Source organism: Pongo pygmaeus, chromosome 1 (assembly GCF_028885625.2).
Source record: "Pongo pygmaeus isolate AG05252 chromosome 1, NHGRI_mPonPyg2-v2.0_pri, whole genome shotgun sequence".
Taxonomy (NCBI): domain Eukaryota; kingdom Metazoa; phylum Chordata; class Mammalia; order Primates; family Hominidae; genus Pongo; species Pongo pygmaeus.
Genome location: NC_072373.2, coordinates 37,401,137 through 37,418,007, shown reverse-complemented (window position 1 = coordinate 37,418,007; position 16,871 = coordinate 37,401,137). Strand labels below are relative to the sequence as shown.

Sequence of the window (16,871 nt, the reverse complement as noted above, 5' to 3'; positions counted from 1 at the left end):
TTCTTAACCCTAAAAACAGTGTTTGACACATACCAAGTGTTTATGATCTGTTCAATAAAATAACTCCATTTCAAAAGGAGAATATCTGAGGCCCAATGACCCACCCAAAGTCACACTGTGTTAATGGCAGAACCAAGACTAAGACAAGGTCTCCTCTCTGTCAATCAAGTGCTTTCTTCCTGTATCAGAATTCAATCCTTAATTATTGTCAAGCCTCATTAAATACACATACCACACAAATCATTAAACAAGTATGAAATATTCAACAGAATTTTTCATAAAATTAATTCCATCTGCCTCACACTGTTTTGTAAGCCTGTCTGTTCAAAGTTCTTACCACTTAATGGTACTAAATAATTAACAATTTTCTGCTCCACATAAACTAGAAAATGAAATAGTTCTATTGATCTGAACCAGTAATTATATTTTTTAATTTTCTGAGGCATTTATTAGCCTAATATAGGAAACAACAATCTCTTCCCAGAATATATATATATATAAAAAATACTTCAAAATATATGTGCCTCACAGTAGTCTGAATATTCTCTTTAGTGACACCTGTTTTTTCTACTTTGAAACATTTCTTTTGAGATAGCCCACCATTCAAAATATTTTAGATATGTTATAAATGTACGTAAACAGGTACCAAAAGTTTTATGGTCCCGTCTCAATATATACAATTTTTAAAGTCATGTGACAGTATTTTTAAAATGTTTAATGTTGATTATATAACTTCTTTACTTTTAAAGGGAAAAAGCCCTTGCATTAATCCAAAAAAATGCTGATTTTAGGGAATAAGTTCCTACTTAGGAATATAACTAATTTCAAGGAAACATAAGGATCTCTTTGCAACCGTTTCATTTTCTTGGCAGAGATAATAGAAATTGTAGCTAGCTAATGGTTAATGTGGAGTAGGAGGATACCACAGAGAGATAAAAAGTGGGACACTAGAATCTTTGATAATTTCTCTTTATCTATAAAGCAAGAAACTCTAGTTACTTAGTCAGTAGCTGCCAGGTATGAGATGAGGTCAGGGGTTTATGTTTGATGGTGGTACTGATGCACACAGGCTGGAGTCTTACTAGTAAGTCTGTAGAGGGAGGATCCTAGCTACACACCACTTACCCATTCTGCATGGATTCAGCAATCCTCTTCACATGTGGTACCCAGTTCTTTATAACAAGAAAGTGATAAACTTTTATCAATCTAAGAAGGTTAAAAGGGGGAAAAGGTTAAGGGTTTATTTCTATGACCTATTTCACATCAGCAGGTTTCTCAAGTTAGCTGAAATAGGACAATCCAAAAAGAGAAGGGAGAGAACTCTCACACAAATCATCACCACCAAAGGTGAATTAAGAGGACTTACTGTTAAAGAAGCAATCCCTTTGTGATAGAATTTTAAAGATTCAGCAATGCAAGAAAGTGCTGAACTATAATTTTCCTCTTGCAACCCAGTGAGACACTGTTCTGCATGTGAAAACTCCTTCAAACTATTTAGCCAGAAGTAGAAGTGTTCTGAGGCAACCTGAGTCAGCAAACTCTGATAAAGCTCTTTGGCCATGTCATGATTACCCTAAAAACAAAAAAAGAAAAGAAAAAAGAATAGAAGGAGCACATGGTGAGATTCTTACATTTGAAAGAGTTGATGCAGCAGCTAAAAGAGAAACCTAAACCTTGGATAAGTCTGAACAATCATTCCTCATTATTATGTAATTCTCTGAGACTCTGTCTAAATATTTCCTCAGAGAAAATAAGCTGAGTTGCTTTTATGTAACATAATGCTTGAAATTCTTTACTAAAACAGCTCCGAAAGAGAAAATAAATGGAATTAACTATAAACCAAGTCTAGAACTTTAGCCCAAAATACAGGAAGTATAAATACTTTTTTATGTTATTCTAGATGAACTATTTAGTGGGTGAGAGAAACCCCAGGGGAGAAGGCATAGTTGTAGGGAGAAATGTGAATACCATTTAATGCCTGGGGCCAGGGATACTCAATGTCCTGCAATGCTTGGGACAGAACAGTATAATGAAGAATTGTCCTGCCAAGAGTGTGTGCTTCTCCCCCATTTGAGAAGCAACATAAAATTAAGAACATGCACTTCAATCACCTAGAGTAATGCTTCCTCAAACTTTGGTCTCTGGACTTATCCCCAAGGATTTTTTTTTTTTAATTTATTTTTAGTAGAGACAGGCTTTTGCTATGTCAGCCAGGCTGGTCTCAAACTTCTGGCCTCAAGAGATTTGCCCACCTTGGCCTCTCACAAAGTACTGGGATTACATGCATCAGCCACCCCACCTGGCCAGGATTTCTGTACTAACCAAGGTTTCTATTTCCTCTCAAACAAAATTAATAAAACTTGTTAGGCTTTCCATATGGCTGACAAGAGTACAGCATACTAAAGCTTTCCCATTTCTACTTAAGAATGACAAGGTTGGGGACAGGAACAAAGATGTGGTATACTGAGAGAGGAAGATAGAAACAGCGGGTGGTAGGTGGCCTTGGTTATAACAATACAGAGCAAAATGAAAGTGGCACTAACAACCTACAGCCAGAAAGGGCCCACATTTTAACTTCCTCATTACTAATGCCAACAACATAGATGCCATTCTTTTATGATAAAAGTTAAAAATCAGGTCCTTTCCTTCCTCATCTTCAGAACCCATGACTAAAAGGTACTTCCATCTTTATTTTAGTTTTGACTACAACTAATAATCATACAATTGAAGATACATGACCTGACATTTCCAGCAACCCAGTTCACTCAGAAGGGTAACACATACCATTCTGGAAGCCTGTCTGGCAATACGGTATACAGTCCATCCATTGGAGACACTTTCAAGCTGCTGCTTAATTACTGCCTTACTTTCCACAGACAATGCTTTCTGACTTGCAACAAAAATCACAGTAGCCAAACTCACCTAACATTGGGCAAGAAGAAAACCAAGAAAATCATTTAATTTTATTCAGTGTCATTGATAACCTACCCCAAAGGGAGGAAAACTAATTAGAGCCCACTGCAAAAGAACAAAATTTGTTTTCCAATGACATTTATTTAAATTTTTATTTTGAAGTCATTAAGTAATTTATTCCATTCACTCAGGGCACTCTTTATAACAGCAAATAAGTAGAAGCGATACCCATAATATGAATAAATTATATAACATAATCAAACAATGAGATACATAAATAAAATGGATAAACTAGAGACAGACTTACCAACATAGATGACAAGCAAAATAGGCAAAAATATGCAAAATGCAAAAGATCACAAGTAGTATGATAAAGTTTACATAAAATTAAAAATATGCAAAATACTGCATATTACTTAGGGATACACACTTTGGTAGTAAAAGAATAACAGGCATGAGAATGATAAATACCAAATTCAGGATAGTGGTTACCTGAGAGAAGGGAGGAGATGCTATCAGCAAGGTAAACAGGGGGCTTCAACTAAACTGTTAATACCTTTTTCCTAAGCTAGATAATGAATGCAAGAGTTTTCACTGTATTATTCCTTAGATTTTTTGAATATTATGTTTCATAATTTAAGACTATCTTAAAGCAGTACTCACAAAAAAGATATCAGGACCCTTAGTTCAAAATGCCACTTCAATAAAAAATAAACTTAGCTAACTGCCTCTTAATATTTCAAAGCTGATTCATATAAAGATCCATACATTTGGTCACCAAGGTAACCTTTTCTGGCAGCAAATGATGGGATGGGGTCAATCTTTTACACAATTCCCTCTGGAGGATTAAATATAAAACAGGCTTGAATAAGTCATTTCATTATATTTTTTCCCACATTCTAAATTAAGATGAACAGAACAATATGGAATGGCGACCTTACAACTTTCATTTAATTTACAATTATTTAGAATGTAGCCTACTTTCAGTCCTGCAGAACTTTTCAACTAAACATTTTATAGCTTCCACGGCTTCTGTTTCTTTCTAAGCATGTACCTTTCCCAACCCCAAGGGTCTACAGAAGCCTAAACTGGATCCTAAACAGCTAAAGAGGTCCTGGAATGGAAAACATAAATTTGGGCTAATTTATGGTCATTATTATCATTAGATTTTTAACTTCTATTTTCTAAAGTACAAAACAGGGTTTAGTTCATTATTTACTCTGTAGAAGAAAGATAAAAGTTTCATTTTCATTTTGTCCTTTGCAATAAAAGAAAAACATGAGATTGAAGGCTTTGGCTATACTAAGCTGATTTGACAGGGTTTAGGAAGAAAGCAGTTTTAGCGGTGAACAAAACATGGCTTTCTAAATCAAAAGTGAAAAAAGTAAAAAGCTCATAGAGCCAATTCTATTTTGACATCAGCACACTCTTTGGTCTTAGGTAATGAATTTAACCTACTGTTTGTTCTGTTTTTCAAGTAAAGTCAAACAGTAATGTTGACTTAAAAGTAATTCCCACTAGACCAGATCCTAGTCATTCAAAGGAGATTCAAAATGGGCTTTTTACCAGAAGTTCTTGTTGCTTGTCTGTGGCTGATCGTCCAATCACCTTGTACAGCTCCATGAGGTCACCAAGCATCCCATCACCCAGCACTGGCAGTTGCATGGCAATGGCTGCCAGGCAATGGCACATCAAAATCCGGGCAGCGTCTTGAGCACTGTGCAACTGAGTCAACAAGGTCTCAACCACTGACTGGCTAAGATGGGGCCTGCCCTTGGCCAACTTCACCATACAGTTTAGAGCAATCTGCACGCCAAAAAGAAAATGAACTAGTTACATTTTGAAGATACAGATGAAGCTTTAAAGAAAAGAGCTTTGTACAGGTTACTGGGGAAAATCAAGGGTGAGGTTTCTTGTAGGCATAGCATTTTTCTTCATAAGAAACACGAGGTACTGAATCCCACATTAGGGTTTGTGAAGTGCACTACGTTTAAAATAACAAATTAGGACTGCACATCAACCACTCATTTCAATCTAAGACTATTAAAATACTTTTAAGAAAGATGGAAATCATAAGGAATAATGCTGAAGAGGCAAATATAGGCCAAATGTCACCATCACTGTACTATCATTACTTTTCAGGAACTGCTTCTGAAGTGTGGCTTGTAAACTATGCCAGCATCTCCCAGAATGAAAATAAAAATATAGATTCCTGAATTAACATATGTGTGTGTGTGTGTTGAGGCTACTGAGGTTTCACAGTTTTAAAAAGATGGCTTAGATGACTCTAAGTACACTGAAGTGGGAAAGAGGTTCCCAATTTTCTCTTATTTCTCAACTGAAATCTAAAAACCAATTTGGCTACAGAATTTCTCTTACCAAGGCCTTGTTAAAGGCATCACTAATATCCAGCCAAAAAACTAGAAACCTAGAAATATTCCCACTTCTACATAGCTAACACATTCTTTTGTCAAATCTCCAATATCCACTGTTAGCACTTTTCCATTCTCTCTACCACATCATAAATCTCTTCCTAATTCCAATTTCTTGAAAAGATGGGCCCTTCAATCCATCCTTCATAATGCAGCCATGTAGCCATCAGTGGGGTGTTAGGCACACACATAACTTTAGAGTCCGATAAATGCAAGTGCTGAAGCTCAGCTTGCCCCTTATTAGCTAGGTGGCTTTGAACAAGGTACTTCTCTCTCTCAGCCTTAAGTTTCTGATGCGTATAAGAGGAGAACACATTTCATTATAGGGTTATTGAAGGACTGAAAGAAATGTATATATAAGTCTTCAACAAAGTTTGGCACATAATAGACATTCAAATAACAATAATAATTACGATAAAGGTTACCATTACTTTAAAATTATATTATCTCCTCATTGCCTATAGAATCAAAGCCATAATACCATGTTATTTGATATCCTCTATGATTGAACTACTTTTCCAAATCTCAAATTATTTCACCCAGTCACAGTGGGCCAGTCACCATTCTTCCACCACAACAGGTACATTCTCACTTTCAAGTCTTTTATAACAGTGGTCATTGGGCTCAATGTTTCCTCATTACTGTAATGCGATTCCATCTTTCACAACTCAACTCATATGACATTTATTTAAAGTCTTCCCTAATACCCTTGGTTAAAGTTAATCACTCCCGACTCTGACCTCTCATTAGGACTGCACTTTTTTTGTGAAATATCAGAGAATGTATTGTGTTCCGCTTGGTATTATAGTCCCTTATATAAACATCCGTAGCCTATTCTAGATGGGAAGCTCCTCTATTACAGGAACCGTTCTTGGCCATCTATGTATGTCCTACTGTGCTGAATCCAGCATTTTACTGACACCCACAATTGTTGGAAAAAAGATTTGCTTTTAAAAAAAGTTTTAAATGTACTGTGGTTCCAAGAGGATTCTGAGGATCCCCTTCAGAATGTGTTGCCAAACACATGTTGTCTACTTCCCTTCTCTACTTCTTATTAGCTTTCACTTAATGATATTACTATCTTTATTGTTCATTACTATGACCATATCACAACTTTCCTTAACATGCTAAAATGAGCCATGACTTCCTTGAAACCATACCTTTGACAGGCTAATGCCAACATTTATCTAACAGTTTCTTACTTCTATTAACTATGCTTTTCCTTATTAATTTTGCACCATCACAAATTATATTTCATGTTTCACTCCAAAAAGAGTAGTTTCATTTCACATTTTATTTATTTATTTTTTTTGAGACAGGGTCTCATTCTTTCACATAGGGTAGAGAACAGTGGTGCAATCATGGCTCACTGCAGCCTCAACCTTTCGGCCTCAAGTGATCCTCTCACTTCAGCCTCATGAGTAGCTAGGACTATAGGTATGCCCCATCATGTCCAGCAAAATTTTTCTAGAGATGGGGTCTCAGTATGCTGCCCAGGCTAGTCTTGAACTCCTAGGCTCATGCAATCCTTCCACCTTGACCTCCTCAAAATGCTGGGATTATAGGCATGAGCCACTGTGCCTGGCCTCATTTCACATTTAAAAAATCTTGCATATCTTTAAGATGATTTCTGTAACTAAGTGAAGGTGAAAATTCCTTAAAATATTCTTCCCTTGGCTTATAAACTAGGGCTTATACCATTGGGAAATTAATGAACGCTTATGTTAAATTAATAAACATTTATGAGTTGGCTGCAGTCATTTCATCAGTTGTTTTGTGGTTTTATCAGTTAGATTTAATCACTTAGATTAAAACTTCTAAGAGTACAGGAGCTATGTCTGCTTAACTTTGCTTTCTATTGCCTAAGACCATCATATATATCTATTACAACTTAATAAATAAAAGTTTTCACCTTTAAAGTGGCCTGAGCACCTGGACTATCATCTTGACTACAAAGTACCAGTAGGGATTCCAGGCCAAAGACAGCATCTTGTTCCAGTGCCAAAAGATCTAGAAGAAAAACAGTAAACTTTATGATGGTCAAGTGATGTGTGTACAAACACACACACACATATATATGCATACACACACACTCTCTTAGAAAAAACATTAAGGAGTTTAAGATACAGGGAATTATTAAATGGATGAACCTAACCTTCCTTGAAAAAGTACATGTGGCATTACTTCTAGAATGTAAAGTCTATCTTCAGACTTTATTTCTACCACTTTATTGAAGTATTTATAAAAATACACACATTAAATCAAGAGCTAAAGCCACAAAGCTATAAATAAAGCAAAACTGAAATAGTGTCACCAGCTTAGCTAAGGAAAATACTAAGAACAGCAAACTATGCAGTATGTGTTAATCTCCCTAATCAGAAATAAATTATGCAGGTCCATTTTTACCTAAGATGTAACAGTTTTCAGCTTCTAATGAAAGCTGAACCACTTTTAGGAAATAATAAGGTCTCCACATAACCTTATTAATGTTTTAAGTCTGACCATAAAGAATGAACCTCTTAGATGTCTCACGAAATAGCAGCACTACAACATCTTTTCACTACCATATGGTTAAAATTTCTCTGAAGGTTTTAGAAAGTTCTGAATATATTAGTTACCTTCAGGTTAATATATTTCAGTGTTGAGAACACACAGCAGTTTTCTATGTTACATGGGAGAAAATACTCTTTGCGATGCCAATATAAAACAGGCTTAATTATCCAAATCAGAATCAACTTTCAACTTTAAGAAATGTTTCCTGAGTGCAGGAGCTTGGCAAACAGAGTAAAGGCTAGTGAAGGTCAGGTTGCTAGAAAAAAACAGGTACTAGGAACAAGCAGTGCTGAAGGCTAGGGGGGATAAGAGGAACCACTGAGCTTGTAATCCTTAATAAAGATCAAAATCAGCACTGAAACAGATGGAATATCCAAAATGCATTTCTTGTTCTTGAACACAAGTCAAAAGATGTTAGGTAGACAACAAAATATGTGCATTATTTTCCTTGCATGTCCTCCTTGATTGTGCAAGTCAGTTTGATGCCACATATACCTAGAGTAAATTCTGTGAAAATTTAATTCACATTGGTCTGTGAATTCACTTGCCTCTAGGTGAAACTATTTGCTATTTAAGTCCCTGGAGAACCTAAGTAAATTTTCTAGGTTTTTGTATAAGTGAACATACCACCTTATACAAAAGGGGTAGAGTCCTAAGCAATCTCTAACCACCAACACCATATATGCAAAGGTAAGCAGTGGAAGGAAATGGGCAATGCTCCATAAAACCTTTCAATTCCACTCCCAAGGTCTTCATCTCTTTATTATTTTTCACAAGGATAAAGTAGTCTTAAGAACACATGCTCTAAGAACACTTTGAAAGGAGTCAATTTGTAGATCAAGGCACACAGGCTAAAAATAAGGGATTAAAAAAAAAAAATCAAACAGAATTCTGTCCAAGGTCTAAACCAAAGTTTATATATAATATCAGTCCTGATCAAACTTACCCTTTTCTTGACAAGAAACAGTTATATTAGTTAGGACTCTAACTCCATGAGCTGCAATGCCCCTGTTATTATGGTAACAGCACTCTTGGGCTAATTTGACTAAATCAGAAGATCTGGGAGAAGAACTCACATTTCCTAAAAAAGCAGAGAAAAGTAGTAGAGATTGTAATTCAAATAGTTCAAAAGCAGTTCAGCTTATAGGTTCAATTTTCTTAATTTTTGAGAAAAATCTCTAACAATAAACTTCAACAAAATTTCCTACCACAATCCCACTATCAATACATATCAGCATTTCTCTCCATTAAGGTACTTAAAATAGGTATGTGCCAACAGTTTCGTAATGACTAAGATCTAAAATCAACATATAATATCTTAAAAAATATTAATAAAAATTGACTAACAGTACAAAAGCCAAAACAACTATCCTAAGAGTTCAAACGAATTCTGATTAAAACAGGTATCATTATAGGCCTCTTGTCAGACAAAACCATACTTTCAAGATAGGAGAGAAAAGAGAAAAAAATTTAAATTTGCTTTTTTTTTCCATCTCAGATTGCTGGCATACATTTATACCTCAAAAGGTTTACATAAAAATTCATGATTTTAAAGCTGGAAAGAATTTTGGGATCATCTGATTTAACACGCCCTATTTTTACAGATGAAATCAAAGCCCAAAGCCCCAAAATTTTAAGAATCTTGCCATTAAGTTCATAAAACTTATCAGTCGTGTACTAATGCCTCTGTTATTATACTCTTCTGCTTTATACCTTAAATCCCATGCTATAGATTGCAGCAATTTTTAAAATTCACATTTGAAATTCTGGAACGCAAGGTTCATGTTGTAACTATTGTAATTTACAGTAGAGAAGCCCTCAGTTATAACTGAATAAGCTTCAAGAAAATAAGGAGATTAGGGCTTGTTCAACTACTTAAAAGAGTCTCCCATTCCTGTCTTCCTTTCCTCTGCTTATTTTTCCATGATTCTTGTTAACTTCAACTTTGTTTCTCATACCAAGGGTGACCGTATTTTTTGAGGCTGAAAGGGACACTATTAAGAATTACAATAGACATAAACCATGAATATCTGAGGTGACATGGGACCTATGGTCACTTTGTTGATTTCTGGTTTAATATAATACAAGTTTAAGAGAGAGCCTCAGTGTTTTTTGGGTTTTTGTTTGTTTTGTTTTGTTTTTTTGAGACAGTCTCACTCTGTTGCCCAGGCTGGAGTGCAGTGGTGCGATCATGGCTTACTACAGATCACAGCTCACTACAGTCTCAAACTCCAGGATTCCAGCGATCCTCCCACCTCAGCTTCCAAGTAGCTGAGAATACAGGTGCATGACACCATACCTGGCTAATTTTGTTATTTTTTTTGTAGAGATGGGGTCTTGCTTTGTTGCTCAGGCTGGTCTGAAACTCCTGATTTCAAAAGATCCTCCCACCTTAGCCTCCCAAAGTGTAAGCCACCACGCCTGACCCCTTCAGTGTTTTTAAGTTAGGCAAAACACTAGAAAGATGAAACTATATCTTTATTTTTTCAAAACTGTGGAAATTGTATTTCCTCTATTCTTTTTGTCCATGTGATATGGACAATGCGGAGTCATCTATAAATTTACAAACATGTTTTATAACTTGTTTTTTCTTTGTTTTATTCCTACCAACACTCACCATAGAAAACTCAGAAAAAAAACCCAGAAAAATCCAAAGAATACAAAAATCATACAAAATTTCATAAACCAGCATGACCTTACTATTAATTTTCTGAAATATTTCTTTTAAAATCTTTCTCCCCCTATGTACAACAGTACAATTTAAAAACTCACACATAATCAGGATATGTAGATATTGGCCAATATCCTGCTTTTAAAATCTAATATTTTTGAGCCTTTTCCTATGTTTTCTAGGAATAAGATTATTTTTAATTTAATTTTTATTTATTTAGTAATGATTTTCTAAGATAAATTCACAAGGCTCACAAGGTACAACAAAGAGTAGAAAATGGTAAAAGGCTAGTGAGAGAAAAGTTTTCCTCCCCCACCCAATGTTATCAGCTTCTTGTGTATCATTCCAGAGTCTATAAATTTACAAGCACATTTATTCCTTTCTTTTTCCCTTTCACATACTGTTTTCCATCTTGTTTTATTTCTCTTTAAATATTGTATCATGGAGACTGCTCCATGCCATAGTTTCTTTAAACTGCATTGATTTTTATTGCAGTGATGTGTCATAATTTGAGTCCTCTATTGATGGACCTTTTAATGCTATTACATCCTCTACTAAGAAATAATATTTTGCTATTATATAAAATGGTGCTCAGAATAATCTTGTATATATGCCATTTCTCAATGTGTGACTATGTAAATAAGATAAATTCCCAGAAGTGGCAAGTCTGGGTTATCTGTAATTTAATAAGTATTTCCAAATCATCTATGTACAAGTTTAATAATTTATATTCGCAGCAGCAATGACTGCTTACCCACACCCTTGTCGACACACCATGTTTATCAAACTTCTAAATCCTTGCCAATCTGATGGATTAAAATTATTTCAAGTGTTGTTTTAAGGTGCCTTTTTCTTAAATATGTCTGATATTGAACATCTTATATATTTGAGCCATTTGTTAGTGATGATTTAGACATACTAAATTTAAGTTTGCTTTTTAAACTACTTTTGGCTATATCGAAAAAATCTAATCAACGGAAGTAAAGATTTACCATTATTTGTGGAAATAATGTAACTTTGGAAAATCCTTGACTTTTATTTTTTATAAATATTATCTAGTCTATTTATTTAAGCCTTTGCTTAATTCCATATATAAGGCAAAATTAACAAACTTCAATAAAAGGACAAATACCTAGCTTGAAAAGTGTTTAAGTATTATATCCCAACATAATGCTAATACATGTTTTTGGAATTAAAAAATAAAGAAAAAGAAAGTTATTGTGCATGTAAGTCAGTTTGGTACAAAAAAGAGAATTCTGAGTCAGACCACTGAGTTCAGGCCTAGGCTCAGACACTTCACAAATATGTGAACTTTGGACATACCGTCAAACCTTTGTGAGTCTCAATTTCAATACTTATAAACTCCTTTGCATATGCCTCACTTGAAAGGCTACTTGTATGGGAAAGCTCTCATCTATTATATGATTAAGACTTTGTCTATCACAGCTCTTTCAAAGTGCAATGTCAGTGAAGGATGTTAACTGCAAGCTAAGAAACACACTGGCTGATTTATGCAGAAAAAGAATAAATTGAAAGCACCCTAGGTATATGGTACGTTGTTTATAAAGAAGGCTGTGAATAATTTCTCACATCCCTTGTGGACATGCTCCTTTACCATGTGATCTTCCAATTCCATGTGACTTGCTTTGGCCAATAAAGCATTGGAAAACAGGCTGCAAGCAAAAGGTTGACAAGTGCTTGTGTGTTGGTGGCTTGCTTTCTTTTGGCTCCAACCAACATCCTGAAAACAAACCCAAGTTAGCCCACCAAGAGTCACATGGATAAAAACTAAGGTGCCTCAGCAGAAAGCCTTTCAATTTCTAGCATGTGAATGAGGCCATCTTAGACCATCCAATCCTGGTCATACATGACCATAATCACACAAGTGACCCCAAGTGAGGCCAACAGGACTGCCCAGCTGAGTACAGTCAGAATGGTTGATTGACAGAATTAGAGCAAATAAAAAGGTCATGGTTTTAAGCTACTCAGTTTGGGGTGATTTTGTTATGTAGCAATATATAACTGATAATGTACTTCAGAGAACCACTGGAAAGCCTGCAAAACTAATAGGAAAACAAGGTCAGAAAATAAATAAGAAAAACGCCAGGGAGCAACCAAGACCACAGCCCAAAAGACCATGCATGGAATTAGTCCAGTGAGGACACAGCAGCCATTGTTACTGATTATTTCATGTCACAGCTTAACTTCTGTCACAGGGTACCAGACATAGCAAACACCCACTGCTAGAGTATATTCTGGAAACAAATGTTGCTCTGTCACTGCTACATCACCATATCCCCATTCTCTCATATCCCCACTTCCTTGTTGTTACTGGCTCCCAATTCAGTCTGTGGCATGGAAATGATTAGTTGAGTCCAAGCCACATGTAAGCACACTAGCTGGAAGGGAGGTGTGACAATAGAGTATCAGGTCTTTTTAGCTTCCTATTAAGACTTACGTGGCAGGGAATTCCCTACACCTGGAAAGTATCATATACTATGCGGCTGTAAAAGGGACAAACAAATGTACATTACAGTTCTTTAACTCAAACTAACTGACTACAAAAGGAAGCAATAGAGGTTCCGCAAAACTTGCATTAAAACAAAACAACCAGCCCGGGCACAGTGGCTCATGCTTGTAAACCCAGCACTTTGAAAGGGCAAGGTGGGTGGATCACTTGAGGCCAGGAGTTTGAGACCAGCTTGGGCTGAATGGTGAAACTCCATCTCTACTAAAAATATAAAAATTAGCCAGCCATGGTGGCGGGCACCTGTAGTCCCAGCTACTCGGGAGGCTGAAGCAAGAGAATTGCTTGAAACTAGGAGGTGGGGGTTGCAGTAAGCCAAGATCCCCCCACTGCACTCCAGCCTGGGCAACAGAGTGAGACTGTCTTAAAACAAAACAACAACAACAACAACAACAACAAAACCCAAAACGACAAAAAAGTTTAGCTTTAAGTCTGTTAGGTAAGCAAGCTCCTTACCGGGCATTAATGAAAGCATTTTAGAGTTAATCATCTTGAATTGGTAACTAGGAAAATGTTATTGGGCTGGAGTCAAGTTTTATTTTAATTGTTTTCCAGAGAAATAATATGCACCTAAAAGGAAGCACATGGCATTTGCTCTTAAAACTCACTACTACTTGACCTTTGAAATGTACTTAAATTCAAAGGGCACTTTGAGTCAGAGATATACAAAAGCAAACCAACTATTTTAAGCATCCTCAAAAATATTTTCACCCACATATAATTAAAAAAAAAAAGGACAAACCTAGAAAAATATATTATTGACTTAAGATCAAGGATGCGAGATGTTGTTATCGTAGGCATTAGTTAAGAAATCATATTCAAATAAATCACTAGCATGTAATGGAGTATGAGATTTTTGAAACTTTTCCCTGATGTTAAAGTCTTATAGAAGAAACAACCTGAAACATAAATACGGATAAAGGAGTTAGCACATTATTTATATAGTATCTCCCTTCTTTTCCTTACCTGGAACTATACTGAAGTAATGTTTGATGGCGATGGTCCCTGATAGTGTGGAAAGGACAGACAACATCCCTAGTTTTAAGCTGTCATAAGGAGTCTGGAGGGCACACTCACAAAGTGCCTGGAATGCAGAAGAGAGATGAATATAGAAGTTAAAACATCAATATACTTCTAAACTGTCTACTCCATTTACATTTTCTGGCTTTGAGAAAAATTATATATTAAGGACCTTTTTTCATCTTAAAAAACTTAAATCGAGGCCAGGTGCAGTGGCTCATTCTGGTAATCCCACCAGTTTGGGAGGCTGAGGTGGGAGGATCACTCTAGCTCAGGAGTTTGAGACCAGCCTGGGCTCAAAGTGAGGCCTTGTCTCTACAAAAATTCGAAAAATTAGCTGGGTATGGTGGTATGTGCCTGTGGTCCCAGCTACTTGGGAGGCTGAGGCAGAAGGACCGCTCAAGCCCAGGAGGTCGAGACTGCTGTAAACCATGTTCACGCCACTGCACTCCAGCCTGGGGGACAGAGCAAGACCCTGTCTCAAAAAAAAAACAAAAAAAGCACTAGGTCAAACTTCGAAACTCTTTAGGGGAGCCTCAGGAGGCAGGATAACTAAATGTAAACTATGTTGATACATAAAAAGGACACTAGGTAAAAACTAAAAAATTATGAATAAAGAATGAACTTTGGTTAATAATAACAACGTATCAATATTGGTTCATTTATAACAAAAGTACTATACTATTTTAACATGTCAATTATAGGGGAAATGGTGGGGGAATGTGGGAACCCTGTGTACTATCGTCTCAATTTTTCTGTAAATGTAAAACTATTCTGAAAGCCCCACCATATTTTGCTTAAGAGAGATATGAATATTATTTCATATATGTGTAATTTTTAAAAATAACGGCGAATATGGAATTCTATCTAGTTTCTAAGTGAATAGAGCTATCTTCCTCCCATTTCTGGCATTTACTCTACTCTTGACCAGGCAGTTTGAAGTATTACCAAAAATAAGACGCTAGTTTTTTTTTCAATGCAGTGAACTATGAATACATAATCACAGTACAGTGACTCTTGCCTTATCCTTTATCACATGATTCTGTATCATATAACTGCATGTAATATAACAAGTCAAATAACTGTTTTGTTAAATTAATTTCCATTCTCTCACAAAGACAAAGGTTCAGAAAATAAGCAAAACTTGAAGTCTAAGGAAAAAAGTTAAAAATAACATTTCAGAAAGGGTTAAAATAAATTTAATATGACCATCAATAAAAATGTCAACAAAACTGCAGGATGATTTAGATTATCTGATTTTAAAGATCACGTGGAAAAATAAAAATCAGAAAACATCCAGAAAAACTGGCAAGGAATAGATTCAAATATATACTAGAATTTAATATATGATAATGGCATTTTAAATTAAAGACACCAGTTAATCAAAACTACAAAGACAATTGACCAGTCATTTGGTAAAATAAAACTATATCCCTGGTTTTTTTTAATGGCAAATAAAAAACCAAAACTGTAAAAAGTACTGAGGTAACATGGAACAATACAAAGTAAAAAGATAATTGGCAAACCTAGAAAAAAATATTCACATCATATAACATCAATAAGGGACCAAGAACCTTAATATATAAAAAGTTCTGGCCGGGCACAGTGGCTCACACCTGTAATCCCAACACTTTGGGAGGCCGAGGCAGGAGGATCGCCTGAGGCCAGGAGTTCGAGACCAGCCTGGCCAGCCCGGTGAAACCCTGTCTCTACTAAAAACACAAAAATCAGCCAGGTGTGGTGGTGCACACCTATAGTACTAGGTACTCAGGAGGCTGAGGCAGGAGAATTGCTTGAACCCAGGAGACAGAGGTTGCAGTGAGCCAAGATCGCGCCACTGCATTCCAGCCAGGGCGACAGAGCAAGACTCTGTTTCAAAAAAAAAAAAAAAAAAAAAGTTCTTACTAATAGGCAAAAACTCAATAAAAATTTGGTATTTCACAGAAAGAATGTACACAAATGTCTTTTAAATAGTCTAACCTCATTCATACTTTGAACATTTTAAATTAAAATGTGTCACTTTTTACCTATCAGACTGACCAAGGTTAAAGTTTGATAATACATAACACTGAAGAATACAGGGAAATAGGTGCTCTCACACATTGTTGTTAGAAGAGTAAAATGGTGTAAATCTCTTTGGTGAGTCATTGGTATTAACTCTCAAAAATTTTTAAATATCCATCATTAGACCTAGAAATTTCTTTTCTGAAAATTTATGTTCACAAAGGTGATTTTTTTACAAACTATTCAATGTAGAAATGTCAACAGTAACAGTAAAAGTATCAGAAACAACCCTAATGTCCATCAGTGGGGAACTGGGTATATAAAGGAAGTAGCACACAGCTGATAAAAAACAATGCAGTAGATCTAGCTGCTAATATAAGATGTTCCCCCATATTAAGAGGTAAAAGTTAGAACATGCACGTAGTGTATTTTCACTTGTAAAGAAAAAAAGATGGGGCATACGCATGTTTCCATATTGATGAAAAGGTTTAGGAAGGATACATAAGAAACTATTAACAGTGATCACTTCTGCAGAGGAGACCTACGAGAAGAGATGACTTATATTTCACTCACGATATACTTTTGTGCTCTAGAAATTTTTTGTCGTATACATGAATACTTTTTTGACTGAAAGAAAAATCTAGTTAACAAGAAAAACAGCAGCAGCAGCAAAAATTATCATGAAAGGAATGGAAACAGACCTGAAAGATGCAGTATGTTTCTGGTAACCGAAGGGAAGAAAGTCTAGGTA

At 35.7% G+C, this 16,871-nt stretch overlaps 1 protein-coding gene across 4 annotated transcripts in view; it reads right to left on the bottom strand.

Moving 5' to 3' along the window:
- INTS7 (integrator complex subunit 7) overlaps positions 1 to 16,871 on the bottom strand; it is a 97,627-nt gene that overhangs the window by 35,364 nt on the left and 45,392 nt on the right. For all 4 annotated transcript variants that reach the window (XM_054457513.2, XM_063672257.1, XM_054457522.2 and 1 more), the window contains 6 exons: positions 14,063 to 14,180; positions 8,845 to 8,979; positions 7,258 to 7,355; positions 4,480 to 4,719; positions 2,785 to 2,922; positions 1,367 to 1,573 (listed from right to left, as the gene is read on the bottom strand). In XM_054457513.2, the coding sequence (XP_054313488.1) occupies positions 1,367 to 1,573; positions 2,785 to 2,922; positions 4,480 to 4,719; positions 7,258 to 7,355; positions 8,845 to 8,979; positions 14,063 to 14,180 (936 nt within the window). The remainder of the gene's footprint in view (positions 1 to 1,366; positions 1,574 to 2,784; positions 2,923 to 4,479; positions 4,720 to 7,257; positions 7,356 to 8,844; positions 8,980 to 14,062; positions 14,181 to 16,871) is intronic.